At 41.1% G+C, this 21,049-nt stretch overlaps 1 protein-coding gene across 1 annotated transcript in view; it reads right to left on the minus strand.

Annotated features, from left to right (window-relative positions):
• PIGN (phosphatidylinositol glycan anchor biosynthesis class N) overlaps window positions 1-21,049 on the minus strand; it is a 1,169,967-nt gene that overhangs the window by 1,102,284 nt on the left and 46,634 nt on the right. The window contains exon 2 of the mRNA XM_053714623.1: window positions 5,355-5,604. Within this exon, the coding sequence (XP_053570598.1) occupies window positions 5,355-5,575 (221 nt within the window). The 5' untranslated portion in view covers window positions 5,576-5,604. The remainder of the gene's footprint in view (window positions 1-5,354; window positions 5,605-21,049) is intronic.

The following is a 21,049-nucleotide window of genomic DNA, read 5'->3' on the forward strand; positions in this document are numbered from 1 at the left end:
CTTCATTCCTTACTGTTGGGAAATACAACACCTGGCCACCAGGAGGAGGCAAAGACACCCAGCCAAGGGTTTAAATATTTCTCCCACTTCCTTATTACCCCAGCCATTCTGCAGATGGAAAAAAGTAAAGTAGGAGAAACATTAGGGTATAAATGGTGCCAGAAGAATAAAATAAATAATAGGGGATCGCCAATAGACAAGAAAAATCTGGTAAGCATAAATTATGTTTTCCTTCCTAAGATAAGGAGAGTCTACAGCTTCATTCCTTACTGTTGGGAAAACTATACCCAAGCTCCAGAGGACACTGAATGAATAACAGGAGGGAACAAAAAGGAAGCGGCTGACCCTATTCTGAGGGCACCACAGCCTGCAAAACTTTTCTCCCTAAAGCCGTTTCAGCCGACGCAAAAACATCAAACTTGTAAAAAGGAGGACCAGGTAGCCTCCTTACAAATCTGATACATAGAGGCCTCGTTCTTAAAGGCTCAAGAGGAAGCTACTGCTCTAGTGGAATGAGCCGTTATCCTCTTAGGAGGACGATGTCCCGCTGTCTCGTAAAGTAAGCGGATGACACTCCTTAACCAAAAAAATAGGGAAGTCGACGTAGCCTTCTGCCTCTTACGCTTCCCCGAATAGACAACAAACAAAGAGAAAGATTGCCTAAACTCCTTAGTAGCCTGAAGATAGAACTTCAAGACGCGAACCACATCCAAAGTGTGAATTAAGCGTTCCTTAGATGAAGAAGGAATAGGACACAAGGAAGAAACCACAATCTCCTGATTGATGTTGCGATCTGACATAACCATAGGAAGAAAACCTAATTTAGTACGTAAAACTGCCTTATCTGCATGAAAAATCAGATAAGGGGGCTCACATTGCAAAGCAGAGATTTTGATGAACAAATGGACCTTGTCTCTGTGACAAGGTAACTTCCACTAAGAAGATGAGGACATCCCCACTATATCTGTGAACCATGTCCTTCGCAGCCACAATGGAGCAATCAGGATTACTGATACCCGCTCCTGCTTGATGCGGGCCACCACTCGAGGAAGAAGCGAAAATGTGAAAAAAAGATATATGAGCTTGAACCTCCAGGACACTGCTAGTGCATCTATTAGATCAGTTTGGAGATCCCTCGACCCGTACCTGGGTAGCTTGGTAATGAAAGGGGACGCCATGAGATCTATCTCCGGCATCCCCGACTTGCTGCATATCTCTGCAAACACCTCGGGATGGAGAGACCATTCCCCTGGATGGAATGATTACCTTCTGAGAAAATCTGTCTCCAAGTTGCCCACACCTGGAATGTGGATTGCTGACAGCGACCAGCTGTGGGCTCCTGCCACTCCAGAATCTGAGATACTTCCTTCATCGCCAAGAAACTTCTCGTTCCCCCTGATGGTTAATGTAAGCCACCAAGGTTATATTGTCTGATTGAAAGATGATAAACTGGGACGAACCCAGAAGTGGCCAAGCCTTCAAGGCCTTGAAAATTGCCCGTAGTTCCAAAATATTAGTCGGGAGGGAGGACTCCTCCTGATCCACTACCCCTGTGCCTTCCTGACACCCCAAACAGCTCCCCATCCGGATAGGCATGCGTCCGTAGTCGCAATCTCCCAGGATGGTCTTAAGAAGCATATCCCTCAGGACAGATTATCTGGACAGAGCCACCAAGATAGCGATTATCTCGACCGACTGTCTAATACAATCTGTTGAGACAGATCTGAATGATCGCCGTTCCACTGCCTCAGCATGCACAATTGTAAAGGTCTGAGAAGGAACATGGCAAAAGGAATGATGTCCATGCAGGACACCATGACACCAATCACCTCCATACACTGAGCCACAGAGAGACTCAAGGAGCACCGGAGGGAAAGACATGCCAAAGTTAGCTTGCAACTTCTCTGGTCTGTTAGAAATATCCTCATGGATATGGAGTCTATTATAGTACCCAGGAATTCCACCCTGGTACTTGGGATAAGAGAACTCTTTTCTAAGTTTATCTTCCATCCATGTGATCTAAGAAGACTGAGAAGGGACTCCAATAATTATTATGCAAAACAAAAGGATGGTGCTGGCACCAGAATATCATCCAAGTATGGGGCTACTGCAATACCCTGAGTTCTGGCAATGGCTAGAAGAGCCCCCAGAACCTTTGTAAAGATTCTTGGAGCAGTAGCTAGGCCAAGGAATGCAAACTTCAGGAACTGAAAGTGTTCCCTGTGGATTGGAACATGAAGGTAAGCGTCCTTCAGATCTATAGTGGTCATAAACTGGCCTTCCTGAATTAAAGTAAGGATGGACCTTATCGTCTCCATCTTGAAGGAAGGGACACTGAGAAATTTGTTTAAGCACTTTAGGTCCAGAATTGGGCGTAAAGTTCCCTCATTCTTTGGGAACACAAAATAGTTTGAATAAAACCATAAACCTCTTTTTTCAATAGGCAACAGGACAACAACTCCTATGGAGTATATATCCCGAATGCACCCTAGAAAGGCATCCCTCTTTTCTGGTCTGGTCGAGAGAAGGAATCTGCCCCTTGGTGGATGAGATTTGAAGCCTATCATGTTTCCCTGAGATACCACCTCCAGGACCCACGGATCCTGTACGTCCTTGAACCAGGCATCTGGAAAAAGAGACAGTCTGCCCACTACACGATCTGATCCCGGATCGGGGGCCGCCCCTTCATGCTGATTTGTTTTTGGCAGGTTTTTTATACCAGGCCTGAGGCTTCCAAGTACTCTTGGGTTGCTCGGGTTTGGAGGAGGATTGTTGTTGTTGAGATTTGTCAGAACAAAAGGAACAAAAATTAGAAGATTGTCGTCCCTTAGACTTGTTCTTCTTATCTTGCGGTAGGAAGGCACCCTTGCCTCCGGTAACCGTAGAAATAATGGAGTACAGGCCTGGACCAAATAAAATCTTTCCCTTGAAGGGAAGAGAAAGGAGTTTCAACTTTGAAGTCATATCCGCAGACCAAGACTTCAACCAAAGTGCTCCGGCGGGCTAGGACCGCAAAGCCAGAGGCCTTTGCATTTAGGCGAATAATTTGCATGTTCGCATCACAGATAAAAGAATTAGCAATTCTGAGAACTTTATTTCTGTCTTGAATATCCTTGAGGGGAGACTCCACCTCAATGAGTTCCGACAAAGAGTCGCGTATGTAGCCACTCCGGCAACAGTGGCAACTGCAGACGCTGGTTAAAACAAAAAACCTGTATGTTGAAACATCTTTCTCAGAAAGGTTTCCATTTTCTTATCCATCGGCTCTCTGAACAAAGAACTATCCTCAAGAGGTATAGTAGTAAGTTTAGCAAGCGTAGAGACAGCACCATCCACCTTAGGAATGGAGCCCCACAAATCCATTTGAGAGTTTGGGACCAACCGGCACAGGAAAAGACAAAGGAACTTTCCTGTGTTCGTAAACTATGTCTAATTTAGGTATCATAGGTTCTTCAGGCAGCGTGGCCTCTGGAACCCCTAACGTAGACAAAACCTCCTTTAATAAAAAACGCAAGTGCTCAATTTTAAATCTAGAGGACGGTTCCTCCACAGCAGGAGGCTTAGACACTAAGGACTGCGACCCAGAAAGTTCACCCTCTGAAGCTACAGAGGTAAACTCATCATCGGATAACTGGGACATAATAGCTAAATCCGATATTTAGATGACTCTGGGTCAGGAGAGCTATGTTTTAACTTTCTCTTGCGTTTGTTGGAGCGAGGTAATGCACTGAGGGCCGCAGACACCGCCGTTTGTAACTGCGCTGCAAAGCCCGCAGGAAGAAGGCCCCCTCCAGATGGAGGATTAGATGTGCTATGGGGAACTGCATGCGGAGTGGATAATGTAGCAAGGGTAGTAATCCTGAGTCCTGAGAGGTAGACGCATCAGAGGGACTAAGAGCCTTAGCAGGCTTGTCTCCCTTCTTAGACTTTAAAACGGTGTTAAAGGCATGTGGAACATAATTGAGGGGGTGGGAAAACCACGGCCTCCTCACAATATAAATAGGTATGATTTAGTACAGAAGGAGTACCTTCTAACATGTCAGAGTCCTCCATAGCTCAGGTTATACCCACAGAAGGACACAAATAAAAACGTTTTTTATTACAGAAAACTGCACCTTATACTCCCAATGGCTGGGGCATTTACCACCTCCTAGACTCAGACAGTTAACAGAGGAAAGGCTCTCCTCAGGTTCAAGTCTCAGTCGGAATGGAGGAAATGAACATAGACCCCACCCGGTCATATGGAGTGCCAGACAGTACTTCCCTTGTTATTACAAGTAATAGGAGCTGTGCAATACTTTCAAAAACGAAAGTGAAACTTAAAAGTGAAACCTGTTTGTTCCAGCCAAAAACACACAGTCTATCAGCAGAGGAAAAAATCAGACAAAGCAGCATGTAAATAATTAATACACTGATTAATTAATCCCAACTGTTCAATAAACCCCCTTCAGAGGATATTAACCCTGGATCCAATCAAGGTATAAAGTAGCCACTCTGTGACCCTGTTATAGCGTTTTATGTATAAAAATGTAAACTATCTTACCTCCAGGATCCATGCTGTGGAACAGAACAAGTGGGAGTCTTATAGCAGCGCTCCTGACATGGACTTGAGTGAGAGAAAGCAGGCAGTAAAACTCGTCAACACTGATTGCTTAGGAGCTGTTAGCAGTAGTCTGGATGGTTTCGCAAAAAAAACTTTCCCTTCTCCAGACTCTTTCATCAATACTCTCACTGAGAGGTTGACATGACTACTTAAAACTCCAGTCCTATCTAGAAGGGCAGATACCCTTTTTCAGGACTCTCCGAATCTTCTGACACTCCTGTGCCACCTCCTAAAGTGACGAAAAGCAAAGAATAACTAGGGTAATGAGGAAGTGGGAGAGATATTTATTTTATTCTTCTGGCACCATTTATACCCTAATGTTTCTCCTACTTTTACTTGTTCCCTCTGCAGAATGACTGGGGTAATAAGGAAGTGGGAGGGATATTTAAGCCTTTGGCTTGGGTGTCTTTGCCTCCTCCTGGTGGCCAGGTGTTGTATTTCCCAACAGTAAGGAATGAAGCCGTGGACTCTGCCTATCTTAGGAAGGAAAAGATGTTTTTCCCCCTTATCTTCACTTCATAATTTCAATGGCAAGTATCAACTAACATAAGCAGCAATAAATAGTAAAAGACTACTATGATGCAAAAATTGTAAAACTAAGTAATAGAAATTGTATATATTATATATACATACACACACATGCGTGCATTATAATCAGAAACATTAGGAGTATAACAGAAATATGCATTTGTAGGTACTTAGTTACAATGAAGTTGAATAAGCAATAAACACTGTGACAGATTAATCTTACCTAAGGTAAGGTGCCCTAGATTTACCACTCTCATCTAAATCAAAAAAGGTATCAGCCCTCAAGCCATCGGCCACAAACAGCACCAAACGCTTTGCAGGAGGTGACAGCAGCGTGTGCTGTGGGGTCATTCCATGGACCAGTGGAGATGTGAAATAGATGTCAAAAATTGAGACAAAGAACACAAGGTGCACTAGCAGACCAACAAGGAAAAATAATAGCATTATCTGTAAAAGCCTGCTTCTGGGAATGCCTGGGAAGAGAAAAAAAAACAACAAACATGTTACCTGACAGTAAATGTGACAGTGTATCTCTTATAGCATAGCCTTAAGCTTCTGATCAACTTGGCTGCAAATTATAGATATTTTTTTCCAATTAGTGTTTTGTTTTAATAATTAGCCTCACTATAAAATTTAAAGATGCAGAAATAGTGCATTATAACACCTGGAAGCAATTTCTGTTTGATCAATATTGGCAAAAAATAATAGGAAATTATATAATAGGACTATTGTTATGATATTTGGAAGGCATCCTAGTTTCGCGTATTAGCAACACCTGTTCCTATTTCATTTGATAACCTGGGGCTAGTGGATTAGGACAGTAATTTGGATCACGATACAATGGGCATGCCAGGTGCAAACACATCTACATTCTACTGCAGGAGATCCAACTTAAACTGTAGTCGAAATATGTAACAGCACAGTACTGCCATCTATGGACTGATTCTAAGAATGCATGGAAGAAAATAATAAATACAAATAAATTAAAAAGAATAAGTATTTAGAAAAGGTTAAATAAAACTGCTGAGACTTGTGATCAAACTAATATGTGTATATTATATTTAATATACAGAAATATGTCAATTATAGAGGATGAGAGAGAATAAGAAGATGAAAGATAGAGAGAAAGATTTTATTTTGTATATTTGTGGTTAATCCTTTGTGGATTCTGCATCCATACTGTTCTTAAATTAGCTGCCTGGGTTTGGGATGTGCACACTCTCTACTCATAGAGTGCTGCCCAAGTAATGAGAATTGTACCCAGGCATAAACTAAAAAGCACCCAGACACACACTAAAAATCATCTGTACAGGATTAAAATGGCAAGCCAAAAAAATGGTTGAAATGAGAGAGAGAGAGAGAGAGAGAGAGAGAGAGAGAGATAGACAAATGCTATGTCACAGAACGCAAAATTGTAGTATGTTGTGCCTATAATGGTTTGTCCTGTGTTGTCATGCATTCTTTATATTCAGATCCCCTTTCCTAAACAACCAATCTTAATACATTACATGTAGTATACCACTGGCACAATTATAGCTAACTAAACCATCACATAATCACATATAGCATCCTTTCCTTCCTAGGTTCTCTGTCTAAAAGAAACTAGAAATAGGTACCTGATGTAACATTTTCTGTTTTACTTAAAGTGATGGTAAACTTTACAATCAGGTCTGGAATCTTAGTGATATTTTAGAGGGACTTTAATTGATCACTTCTAATGAAGATGCGCTGTAACTTACTTCTTAATGTAGCAATGCCATTCTAATACCCGCACTCCAGCCGCCCACTACCAAAACTCATATTTTTGTGAATTAACAGCCCCCTTGCTACAAAAAAATGGTGCCGTACGGCTAGAGCGCCATCTAAAATTTCGCTTAAATTCCAGACCTGATTTTAAAACCCTTAAAGTTTTTTGAAATGTCATTATTTTCACATTTTATTGTCCCAAATGAATAATTAAAAATCAGAAGATAAAGAGCCAGATTACTAGTGGATCGCAAAAACACAATTTATGCTTACCTGATAAATTTATTTCTCTTGTGGTGTATCCAGTCCACGGATCATCTATTACTTGTGGGATATTCTCATTCCCAACAGGAAGTTGCAAGAGGACACCCACAGCAGAGCTGTTATATAGCTCCTCCGCTAACTGCCATATCCAGTCATTCGACCGAAAACACGCAGAGAAAGGAGAAACCATAGGGTGCAGTGGTGACTGTAGTTTAAATGAAAAAATTACCTGCCTTAAAATGACAGGGCGGGCCGTGGACTGGATACACCACAAGAGAAATAAATTTATCAGGTAAGCATAAATTGTGTTTTCTCTTGTAAGGTGTATCCAGTCCACGGATCATCCATTACTTGTGAGATACCAATACCAAAGCTAAAGTACACGGATGAAGGGAGGGACAAGGCAGGTACTTAAACGGAAGGTACCACTGCCTGTAAAACCCTTTCTCACAAAAATAGCCTCCGAAGAAGCAAAAGTATCAAATTTGTAGAATTTTGAAAAAGTATGAAGCGAAGACCAAGTCGCCGCCTTGCAAATCTGTTCAACAGAAGCCTCATTTTTAAAGGCCCAAGTGGAAGCCACAGCTCTAGTAGAATGAGCTGTAATCCTTTCAGGAGGCTGCTGTCCAGCAGTCTCATAGGCTAAGCGGATTATGCTTCTTAGCCAAAAAGAAAGAGGTTGCCGAAGCCTTTTGACCTCTCCTCTGTCCAGAGTAGACAACAAACAAAGCAGATGTTTGACGAAAATCTTTAGTAGCTTGTAAGTAAAACTTTAAAGCACGAACCACGTCCACATTGTGTAATAGACGTTCCCTCTTTGAAGAAGGATTAGGACACAATGATGGAACAACAATCTCTTGATTGATATTCTTGTTAGATACCACCTTAGGTAAAAACCCAGGTTTGGTACGCAGGACTACCTTATCCGTATGGAAGATCAAATAAGGAGAATCACATTGTAAAGCAGATAACTCAGAGACTCTACGAGCCGAGGAAATAGCTACCAAAAAAAGAACTTTTCAAGATAAAAGTTTGATATCTATGGAATGAAGAGGTTCAAATGGAACTCCTTGAAGAACCTTAAGAACCAAATTTAAGCTCCATGGGGGAGCAACAGGTTTAAACACAGGCTTGATTCTAACCAAAGCCTGACAAAATGCCTGAGCGTCTGGAACATCTGCCAGACGTTTGTGCAAAAGAATAGACAGAGCAGAAATCTGTCCTTTTAAGGAACTAGCTGACAATCCTTTTTCCAAACCATCTTGAAGAAAGGATAATATTCTGGGAATCCTGACCTTACTCCATGAGTAACCTTTGGATTCACACCAATAAAGATATTTACGCCATATCTTATGGTAAATTTTCCTGCTAACAGGCTTTCGTGCCTGTATTAAGGTATCAATGACTGACTCGGAGAAGCCACGCTTTGATAAAATCAAGCGTTCAATCTCCAGGCAGTCAGTCTCAAGAGAAATTAGATTTGGATGGTTGAAAGGCATAGAAGGTCCTGTCTCAGAGGCAGAGTCCATGGTGGAAAGGATGACATGTCCACCAGATCTGCATACCAGGTCCTGCGTGGCCACGCAGGCGCTATCAAAATCACTGATGCTCTCTCCTGCTTGACCTTGGCAATCAGTCGAGGGAGCAGAGGAAACGGTGGAAACACATAAGCCAGGTTGAAAGACCAGGGCGCTGCTAGTGCATCTATCAGCGTCGCCTTGGGGTCCCTGGACCTGGATCTGTAACAAGGAAGCTTGGCGTTCTGGTGAGACGCCATGAGATCCAGATCTGGTTTGCCCCAACAATGAATCAATTGGGCAAACCCATCCGGATGGAGTTCCCACTCTCCCGGATGAAAAGTCTGACGACTTAGAAAATCCGCCTCCCAGTTGTCTACACCTGGGATATGGATAGCTGATAGGTGGCAAGAGTGAATCTCTGCCCAGCGAATTATCTTTGAGACTTCTAAGATCGCTAGGGAACTTCTTGTTCCCCCTTGATGGTTGATGTAAGCCACAGTCGTGATGTTGTCCGACTGAAATCTGATGTACCTCAGAGTAGCTAACTGAGGCCAAGCCTCAGAAGAGCATTGAATATCGCTCTCAGTTCCAGAATATTTATTGGAAGGAGTGTCTCCTCCTGAGTCCACGATCCCTGAGCCTTCAGGGAGTTCCAGACTGCACCCCAACCTAGAAGGCTGGCATCTGTTGTTACAATTGTCCAATCTGGCCTGCGAAAGGTCATACCTTTGGACAGATGGACCCGAGATAGCCACCAGAGAAGAGAATCCTTGGTCTCTTGATCCAGATTTAGTAGAGGGGACAAATCTGTGTAATCCCCGTTCCACTGACTGAGCATGCATAGTTGCAGCGGTCTGAGATGTAGTCATGCAAACGGCACTATGTCCATTGCCGCTACCATTAAGCCGATTACTTCCATGCACTGAGCCACTGAAGGGCGCGGAATGGAATGAAGAACACGGCAGGAATTTAGAAGTTTTGATAACCTGGACTCCATCAGGTAAATTTTCCTTTCTATAGAATCTATCAGAGTCCCTAGGAAGGAAACTCTTGTGAGTGGGGATAGAGAACTCTTTTCCTCGTTCACTTTCCACCCATGCGATCTCAGAAATGCCAGTACTACGTCCGTATGAGACTTGGCAATTTGGAAGTTTGACGCCTGTATCAGGATGTCGTCTAAATAAGGGGCCACTGATATGCCCCGCGGTCTTAGGGCTGCCAGAAGCGACCCAAGAACCTTCGTAAAGATTCTTGGGGCTGTAGCTAATCCAAAGGGAAGGGCTACAAACTGGTAATGCCTGTCTAGAAAGGCAAACCTGAGAAACCGATGATGATCTTTGTGTATCGGAATGTGAAGATAAGCATCCTTTAAATCCACTGTAGTCATATATTGACCCTCCTGGATCATAGGTAGGATGGTACGAATAGTCTCCATCTTGAATGATGGAACTCTGAGGAATTTGTTTAAGATCTTTAGATCCAAAATTGGTCTGAAGGTTCCCTCTTTTTTGGGAACCACAAACAGATTTGAGTAAAAACCCTGTCCCTGTTCCTCCTTTGGAACTGGATGGATCACTCCCATAACTAGGAGGTCTCGTACACAGTGTAAGAATGCCTCTCTCTTTATCTGGTTTGCAGATAATTGTGAAAGGTGAAATCTCCCTTTTGGGGGGGAAGCTTTGAAATCCAGAAGATATCCCTGGGATATAATTTTCAGCGCCCAGGAATCCTGGACATCTCTTACCCACGCCTGGGCAAAGAGCGAAAGTCTGCCCCCTACTAGATCCGTTACTGGATAGGGGGCCGTTCCTTCATGCTGTCTTAGAGGCAGCAGCAGGCTTTTTGGCCTGCTTACCTTTGTTCCAGGTCTGGTTTGGTCTCCAGAACGTCTTGGACTGAGCAAAAGTTCCCTCTTGTTTTGCATTAGAGGACGTTGATGCCGCACCTGCCATGAAGTTTCGAAAGGCACGAAAATTAGACTGTTTGGCCCTTGATTTGGACCTGTCCTGAGGAAGGGCATGACCTTTTCCTCCAGTGATATCAGCAATAATCTCCTTCAAACCATGCCCGAATAGGGTCTGCCCCTTGAAGGGAATGTTAAGTAGCTTAGATTTTGAAGTCACGTCAGCTGACCATGATTTAAGCCATAGCGCCCTGCGCGCCTGTATAGCAAAACCAGACTTCTTAGCCGTTAGTTTAGTCAAATGAACAATGGCATCAGAAACAAAAGAATTGGCTAGCTTAAGTGCCCTAAGCTTGCCAAGTATGTCCTCCAATGGAGTCGCTACCTGTAAAGCCTCTTCCAGAGACTCAAACCAGAACGCCGCCGCAGCAGCAGTGACAGGAGCAATGCATGCAAGGGGCTGTAGGATAAAACCTTGTTGAATAAACATTTTCTTAAGGTAACCTTCTAATTTCTTATCCATTGGATCTAAAAAAGCACAACTGTCCTCGACAGGGATAGTAGTACGCTTTGCTAGAGTAGAAACTGCTCCCTCCACCTTAGGGACTGTCTGCCATAAGTCCCGTGTGGTGGCGTCTATTGGAAACATTTTTCTAAAAATAGGAGGGGGAGAGAACGGCACACCTGGTCTATCCCATTCCTTATTAATAATTTCTGTAAACCTTTTAGGTATTGGAAAAACATCAGTACACACCGGCACTGCATAGTATTTATCCAGTCTACACAATTTCTCTGGCACTGCAATTGTATCACATTCATTCAGAGCAGCTAAAACCTCTTTGAGCAGCACACGGAGGTGTTCAAGCTTAAATTTAAATGTAAAAATATCAGAATCAGGTATCCTACCTGAGTCAGAAACATCACCCACAGACTGAAGCTCTCCTTCCTCAGCTTCTGCATATTGTGAGGCAGTATCAGACATGGTTCTTAAAGCGTCAGTATGCTCTGCATTTCGTATAACCCCAGAGCTATCTCGCTTACCTCTAAATTCAGGTAGTCTGGCTAATACCGCTGACAGGGTATGATACATGACTGCCTCCATGTCTTGTAGTAAAGTAATCGCTATGGGCGCCCTAGATGTATTTGGCGCCATTTGAGCGTGAGTCCCTTGAGCGGGAGTCAAAGGATCTGACACGTGGGGAGAGTTAGTCGGCATAACTTCCCCCTCGTCAGATTCCTCTGGTGATAAATTTTTTAAAGACAAAATATGATCTTTATTGCTTAAAGTGAAATCAGTACATTTGGTACACATTCTAAGAGGGGGTTCCACCATGGCTTTTAAACATAATGAACAAGGAGTTTCCTCTATGTCAGACATGTTTACACAGACTAGCAATGAGACCAGCAAGCTTGGAAAACACTTTAAATCAAGTTAACAAGCAAATATAAAAAAACAGTACTGTGCCTTTAAGAGAAACAAATTTTGTCAGAATTTGAAAAACAGTGAAAAAAGGCAGTTACACAAACGAAATTTTTACAGTGTGCATAATAAGCTAACAGAGCATTGCACCCACTTGCAAATGGATGATTAACCCCTTAGTTTAAAAAACGGATCAAAAAAACGTTTTTTAACAGTCATAACAAACTGCCACAGCTCTGCTGTGGCCCTACCTTCCCCAATAAACGACTTTGGAAAGCCTTTGAGCCCTTTAGAGATGTCCTATAGCATTCAGGGGACTTCTGAGGAAAGTTGGATGTCTCAGTCTGTAATTTTAACTGCGCAAAAAAGCGCTAAAATAGGCCCCTCCCACTCATACTACAACAGTGGAAAGCCTCAGGAAACTGTTTCTAGGCAAAATTTAAGCCAGCCATGTGGAAAAAACTAGGCCCCATTAAAGTTTTATCACCAAAGCATATATAAAAACGATTAAACATGCCAGTAAACGTTTTATATTGCAATTTTATAAGGGTATTACCCCTGAAACTAAGCATGATACCAGTCGCTATTAAATCACTGTATTCAGGCTTAACTTACATTAATCCGGTATCAGCAGCATTTTCTAGCATTTCCAATTCTAGAAAAAAATGTAACTGCACATACCTCATAGCAGAGTAAACTGCACGCCATTCTCCCGCTGAAGTTACCTCTCTCCTCAGACATATGTGAGAACAGCAGTGGATCTTAGTTACAACCTGCTAAGATCATAGAAAACTCAGGCAGATTCTTCTTCTATTTACTGCCTGAGATAAAATAGTACAACTCCGGTACTATTTAAAATAACAAACTTTTGATTGAAGATAAAAAACGAACTATTTTTCACCACTCTCTCTTACTACCTCCATACGTGTTGAGAGTTGCAAGAGAATGACTGGATATGGCAGTTAGGGGAGGAGCTATATAACAGCTCTGCTGTGGGTGTCCTCTTGCAACTTCCTGTTGGGAATGAGAATATCCCACAAGTAATGGATGATCCGTGGACTGGATACACCTTACAAGAGAAATTGCGCTTTCACATGGTTAATATTTGCGCTCCACTCATAATACCAGAGCATGCAATTGTGCGCTGGTATTTGAAGTGGCCCGCAATGCAAACCCAAACTTGCATTGCACGGAAGCTAGGCGCTCAATAGAGCACGCTTTCATAGGCTCAATGGGAGCCTCGTTCTCATGCCGTGAGACATGGCATGAGAACTAGTGCAGAGAAGAGGCAAGTCGTGCAGCACAATGTAAATATATATGTATATACACATATTAACACATAAATATATATGTATATAAGCATTTACATATATATTTACTGGGAAAACACAGTTCCTATAGACCACAATGTAAAGGCACTTTTCATTGCCGTTTTTTTTTTTTTCTTAACACCCCACCCCAAAAAAACTGACTGGTGCAGTTATTTTATTAAAAAATAAAAATGCACATGGAAGGTACCCCTACCCATACATGATGGACCTGCCCAATTGCCCAAACTTTCTGGACGTCTATCAAAACTGAAATTGAGAAGGCCCTATCTATTTCACTCGATCTAGACATTTGGTTTTTTCTCTTTAACAAATTCTCTCAGGCTAAATGCAAAGTAAACCTAGTATTGTCAACCATTACGGCAAACTCTGCGAAAAGACTGATTCCAAAGAACTGGAAAACGCAAACTCTTCCAACTCTGTCCAGCTGGAGAGAAGTTACCACCCAATCCCTTCAGTTATAAATATATCACTATACACAAAACAAACATATAGACGACAACCATTCCATTTGCTTTCTCTGGGAAGAATACACAAACCAAGGGAAACAAACCAGACAAGTCGTCCACACCATTGCTACACTCCTATAGATCCTCAATACCTAAAACTGGTTGCTTCATACATTCAAACTTCATAACAAACCTATCATAACTACAGTTGCACATTAATCTTTACAAAAACTCTAGATGCTACGCTAAAATCCATCACAATAAATCCACTATTTACCGATATTTTTACACAAATGATAATCTTATACCCTGACACTCACCAATCTCTCCTGCAAGAAATACACTTTTTGTATTCTACCTTACAATGTTTATGTTTTTGAATTGCTTTCTATTGCACATTAACAAACGGTTTTCTCATTTGACACCTACTTAAACTGACTAAAAAAGAAAAAAGAATATAAAATGAGAATGCTTTCATTTTTCAGTTATGTAAGAGTTGAGGTCTGTTTGACTTAAAACTCATTGTTTACTCACTGTTTGCATTTTAATTTTCTGGATACCTCTCAATAAAGCATTTAAAAATGAAAATAAAATGCTGCTATCTTTATTTTTTATAAAATACACACCACTGTATTTTGGGGGTATTTGAGACACATTCATAAAATGAACCAGATATCTGATCTCTGGTTAATATTATAAGTGCTAATTGCTACTGTTTCATGACGCCCCTACACCAGTTTCCTTTCCCAGATACAGTGCAGGGGGTTCCCCAGGACTTAGATTGAAAGGGCTTTGTCTAAATGATGACACTGTGTCCTCAGCTCTTAAAGGGACAGTCTACACCAGAATTGTTATTGTTTTAAAAGATAGATAATCCCTTTATTACCCATTTCCCAGTTTTGCATAACCAACACAGTTATAATAATATACTTTTAACCTCTGTTATCTGGTATCTAACCCTCTGCAAACTGCCCCTTTTTTCAGTTCTTTTGACAGACTTGCAGTCTAGCCAATCAGTGCCTGCTCCCAGATAACTTCTCGTAAACAAGCACAGTGTTATTTATATGAAATACGTGAACTAACACCCTCTAGTGGTGAAAAACTGTTAAAATGCAATCTGAAAGAGGTGGCCTTCAAGGTCTAAGAAATTAAAAAGGCCCAATGATCAAAAACACACCGGCATGGAGACAAAATGTTTGGGATTTTATTTTAGATCTTATATTGTAATGCAGGAGTCTCTCTGTCACATCCAGGACCATGCATATCATGTTAAACATCTCTCAAAGTAAAATCTGCATTTCTAAAATTCTTCAACAAGACTTCTTAGATCATCTCAATTGAGTAGAGAACCTTAGATAATTGGGTTCTAAGTGAGAAGCTTAAAGTGAAGGTTAATTTTTAAAGAAAACGTGTGAAAAGTCAATTTTGATTAATTAAAGTGCCCTTGTTTTTAATAGGATTATTAAAAACCGGGCACCGATTCATCAAAATTGACCTTCACTTTAGATTTTTCATTAGAAATGTCCTTCAGTAGAAGTATTTTAAAGGGATATTCCAGCCAAAATTGGAAACCACATGGATGTATTTCGGTATTGAACAGAAGCAAAAATGCTTCTAATAAAAGCTATAGCTGTTTCAAAAGTGTATTTAAGTATGCACCGTGCACCAGCATTTTAAACACAGCACTTGTTCAGAGAGCCTAAGGTGCTTGTACCATCTGGTAATTACTCAATTTGTTAATTGCTGAAGTGATACAAGCCCCACTGATTATCTGAGCAGCTACATTATTTAAAATGTGGGTGCAGTGACAATATCTAGCTATGCATCACGTGCAGAGAAAAATGTTAACACTAAAACGGTGATAACTTTTACTAGAAGCATTTTTGCCAATACATGTACGTGTGTATATTGCAAATATGTTTCTATTCAAATATGTAGGAAATCTATGTATATTTAATTTTTGACTGAAATGTCCCTTTAAACTATATAAGGATAATTAACATGGCCCCAGAGCAAGCCAGAAAGGTTTAACTAAACTTTGTATCATTAAGGGGAAATTCAAGCCAAAGCGGACATTTGCATGGATGCATTTTAGTTTTGAACAGAAGCATTTTTGTAATATACATGTATTTGCACAAGTGATTCTAATAAAAGCTATAGTTGTATCAAAAGTGTATTTAAGTGTGCAACATGCACCAGCATTTTAAACACAGCACTTGCTCAGAGAGCTTTAGGTTTTTGTACCAATGATAATGATTTGTTAATTGCTGACATGATACAAGCCCCACTGGCTGTCTGAGCAGCTGCTGCATTCAAAATGCTGGTGCACTGAGAATACCTAGCTATGCTTCACATGCACATGCTGTCAGGGTATGGTTGAGTTGCATTGGATATCACATAATTTAATATCTCATTTAGCTAATATCTACTATGAATTGATTTAGCTGCATTGTGAATGACACTAAAGCGGATGGCCTTCGACCCCCCTCTTGTTCTGAAACACAGATTTCAAGAACAAAGAAATGGACATTTGGAGAACTCAGAACTCATACTGTCTGTAATGGCTTTTTTAAGCTAGCTAAAGCTCAGGAAGTATAGTAATTAGCATATGTATGATATAGAGATAAGTATCCATCGCTTGAAGCTACAATACACAAAGGCGTCTGGACTCATGTTACAGCTAACATATGGGAAGTTGAAAGCCTAAAACATAATTTATGTAAGAACTTACCTGATAAATTAATTTATTTCATATTGGCAAGAGTCCATGAGCTAGTGACGAATGGGATATACAATCCTACCAGGAGGGGCAAAGTTTCCCAAACCTCAAAATGCCTATAAATACACCCCTCACCATACCCACAATTCAGTTTAACGAATAGCCAAGTAGTGGGGTGATAAAGAAAGGAGTAAAAATCATAAACAAAAGGAATTTGGAAATAATTGTGCTTTATACAAAAAATCATAACCACCATAAAAAGGGTGGGTCTCATGGACTCTTGCTAATATGAAAGAAATGAATTTATCAGGTAAGTTCTTACATAAATTATGTTTTCTTTCATGTAATTGGCAATAGTCCACGAGCTAGTGACGTATGGGATAGTAATACCCAAGATGTGGAACTCCACGGAAGAGTCACTAGAGAGGGAGGGATAAAATAATAACAACCATTTTCAGCTGACAAAATTAATCCACAACACAAATTATAAGTTTATTTTCATAATGAAAAGAAAAAAAATAAACATAAGCAGAGGAATCAAACTGAAACCGCTGCCTGAAAAACTTTTCTACCAAAAAATGCTTCCGAAGAAGCAAATACATCAAAGCGGTAGAATTTAGTAAATGTATGCAAAGAAGACCAAGTTGCTGTTTCCAAATCTGATCAACTGAAGCTTCATTCTTAAAAGCCCACAAAGTGGAGACCGATCTAGTAGAATGAGCTGTAATTTTTTGAGGCGGGGCCTGACCCGACTTCAAATAAGCCTGATGAATCAAAAGCTTTAACCAAGATGCCAAGGAGATGGCAGAAGCCTTCTGACCTTTCCTAGAACCAGAAAAGATAACAAATGGACTAGAAGACTTCCTGAAATCTTTAGTAGCTTCAACATAATACTTCAAAGCTCTTACCATATCCAAAGAATGTAAGGATATCTCCAAAGAATTCTTAGGATTAGGACACAAAGAAGGGACAACAATTTCTCTATTAATGTTGTTTGAATTCACATGTAGAAATTTAAATGAAGTCCGCAAAACTGCCTTATCCTGATGAAAAATCAGAAAAGGAGATTCACAAGAAAGAGCAGATAATTCGGAAACTCTTCTAGCAGAAGAGATGGCCAAAAGGAACAACACTTTCCAAAGAATGCATAGGCTCAAACGGAGGAGCCTGTAAAGCCTTCAAAACCAAATTAAGACTCCAAGGAGAGATTGATTTAATGAAAGGCTTGATACGGACCAAAGTCTGTACAAAACAGTGAATATCAGGAAGCTTAGCAATCTTTCTGTGAAATAAAACAGAAAGAGCAGAGAGTTGTCCCTTCAAGGAACTTGCAGACAAACCCTTATCCAAACCATCCTGAAGAAACTGTAAAATTCTAGGAATTCTAAAAGAATGCCAGGAGAATTTATGAGAAGACCACCATGAAATATAAGTCTTCCAAACTCGATAATAAATCTTCCTACAAACAGATTTACAAGCCTGTAACATAGTATTAATCACTGAGTCAGAGAAACCTCTATGACTAAGCACTAGGCGTTCAATTTCAATACCTTCAAATTTAATGATTTGAGATCCCGATGGAAAAACAGACCTTGAGACAGAAGTTCTTGCCTTAATGGAAGTGGCCAAGGTCCAAACAAGATCTGCATACCAAAACCTGTGAGGCCATGCTGGAGCCACCAGCAACACAAACGATTGTTATATGATGATCCTGGAAATCACTCTTGGAAGAAAAACCAGAGGCGGGAAGATATAAGCAGGTTGGTAACACCAAGTAACTGTTAACGCATACACCGCTTCCGCCTGAGGATCCCAGGACCTGGACAGGTACCAGTTTCTTGTTTAGATGAGAAGCCATCAGATCTATTTCTGGAAGACCCCACATCTGAACAATCTGAGAAAACACATCTGGATGGAGGGACCACTCCCCCGGATGTAAAGTCTGACGGCTGAGATAATCCACTTCCCAATTGTCTATACCTGGGATATGAACCGCAGAAATTAGACAGAAGCTGGATTCCGCCCAAGCAAGTATCCAACAGTTGTGATATTGTCTGTCTGAAAAAAAATCAACAGTTCTCTCTTCAACAGAGGCCAAACCTGAAGAGCCCTGAAAATAGCATAGAGTTCTAAAATATTGATTGGTAACCTCGTCTCTTGAGGTTTCCAAACCCCTTGTGCTGTCAGAGATCCCCAGACAGCTCCCCAACCTGAAAGACTTGCATCTGTTGTGCTCACAGTCCAGGTTGGACGAACAAAAGAGGCCCCTTGAACTATATGATGGTGATCTAACCACCAAGTCAGAGAGAGTCGAACATTGGGATTTAAGGATATTAATTGTGATATCTTTGTATAATCCCTGCACCATTGGTTCAGCATACAAAGCTGGAGAGGTCTCATATGAAAACGAGCAAAGGGGATCGCGTCCGATGCTGCAGTCATGAGACCTAAAACTTCCATGCACATAGCTACTGAAGGGAATGATTGAGACTGAAGGTTCCGACAAGCTGAAACCAATCTTATTCGTCTCTTGTCTGTTAGAGATAGAGTCATGGACACTGAATTTATCTGGAAAACTAAAAAGGTGACCCTTGTCTGAGGAATCAAGGAACTTTTTGGTAAATTGATCCTCCAACCATGTCTTTGAAGAAACAACACTAGTTGATTCGTGTGAGATTCTGCAGAATGTAAAAACTGAGCTAGTACCAAGATATCGTCCAAATAAGGAAACACCGCAATACCCAGTTCTCCGATTACAGAGAGTAGGGCACCAATAAACTTTGAAAAGATTCTTGGAGCTGTCGCTAGGCCAAATGAAAGAGCGACAAATTGGTAATGCTTGTCTAGAAAAGAGAATCTCAGATACTGATAATAATCTGGATGAATCGGAATATGAAGATAAGCATCCTGTAAGTCTATTGTGGACATATAATGCTCTTGCTGAACAAAAGGCAGAATAGTCCTTATAGTCACCATTTTGAAAGTTGGTACTCTTACATAACGATTCAAAATTTTCAGATCCAGAACTGGCCTGAATGAATTTTCTTTCTTTGGGAGAATGAATAGATTTGAATAAAACACCAGACCCTTTTCCTAAAACGGACCTGGTATGATTACCCCTGAAAGCTCCAGGTCTGAAACACACTTCAGAAAAGCCTGAGCCTTTACTGGATTTGCTGGGATGCGTGAGAGAAAAAAATCTTCTCACAGGAGGTCTTACTCTGAATCCTATCCGGTACCCTTGAGAGACAATACTCTGAATCCATTGATTTTGGACAGAATCTGCCCAAATGTTTTGGAAGAATCTTAATCTGCCCCCTACCAGCTGAGCTTGAATGAGGGCAGCACCTTCATGCAGACTTGGGGGCTTGCTTTGGTTTCTTAAATGGTCTGGATTTATTCCAACTTGAAGAAGGTTTCCAATTGGAACCAGATTCTTTGGGGGAAGGATTAGATTTCTGTTCCTTATTTTGTCGAAAGGAACGAAAATGGTTAGAAGCTTTAGATTTCCCCTTAGGTCTTTATCCTGAGACAAAAAACTCCCTTCCCCCCAGTGACAGTTGAAATAATCAAATCCAACAGAGAACCAAATAACTTATTACCTTGGAAAGAAAGAGATAGTAATCTAGATTTAGATACCATGTCAGCATTCCAATATTTGAGCCACAAAGTTCTTTTAGCTAAAATAGCTAAAGACATACAGTAGATGTATCATCAATTTTTATGATATCAAAAATGGCATCACAGATAAAATGATTAGCATGTTAAAGCAAGAGAACAATGCTAGACAAATTAGGATCTGTTTCCTGTTGTGCTAAACTTTCCAACCAAAAAGTTGATGCAGCTGTAACATCAGACATAGATGGTGGTTCCCCACTAAGCTCATTATAACCAAAGACACCCAAACACATGTTGTGTCATCTCCCTCACTGGGCAGCACTCTTTTGGCAAACTGGGGTATACTGATAGATCAGGAGCCTCAGAGTTCGGCTCATTCCTCTAAATTGAGGGTTTCAGCCCCAGAATGGTCATTAAAGGAAAAGGGGTCAAAGCAGAAAAAATCCAACCTCCTGGACCAGTCTCTGAGGCCTCAGCCTCTACCCACTTGAACAGTATCCATGCTCCCAATAGGGACAATCTGACTGTGTGTTATTATATTTATTACTGCATTGTACCTGTTATAGCCAGTTTAGCTTGTTACCTTCTAATGTTGCTATATGAGAGTGGGGCTGATTTCACCCACCCCTAGTTTGCCCCGTAACCAGTCTTTCTTCTTGTATAACTGTGATTCTTGCATATACCAATGTCCGCCCTCAGATCTGTAACACATAATGTCAGAGGCTTGAACACTGTGGGCAAGAGAAGCCTCCTTGCTAGGTCGCTACGATTCCATAAAGCAGATCTTGTGTTTCTCCAGGAAACACACCTCCTTGCTGATGGCCCACCCACAACCATTTCCAGAGATTACCCCATTTTCGTAGCAGCTTCTTACATCAAAAAAGCTAGGGGTGTAGCAATCATGGTACATAAGAGAGTGGCATTTGAGCCGATACATGTATAGGTTTCTTA

This window comes from Bombina bombina, chromosome 5 (genome assembly GCF_027579735.1).
Source record: "Bombina bombina isolate aBomBom1 chromosome 5, aBomBom1.pri, whole genome shotgun sequence".
Lineage (NCBI taxonomy): Eukaryota > Metazoa > Chordata > Amphibia > Anura > Bombinatoridae > Bombina > Bombina bombina.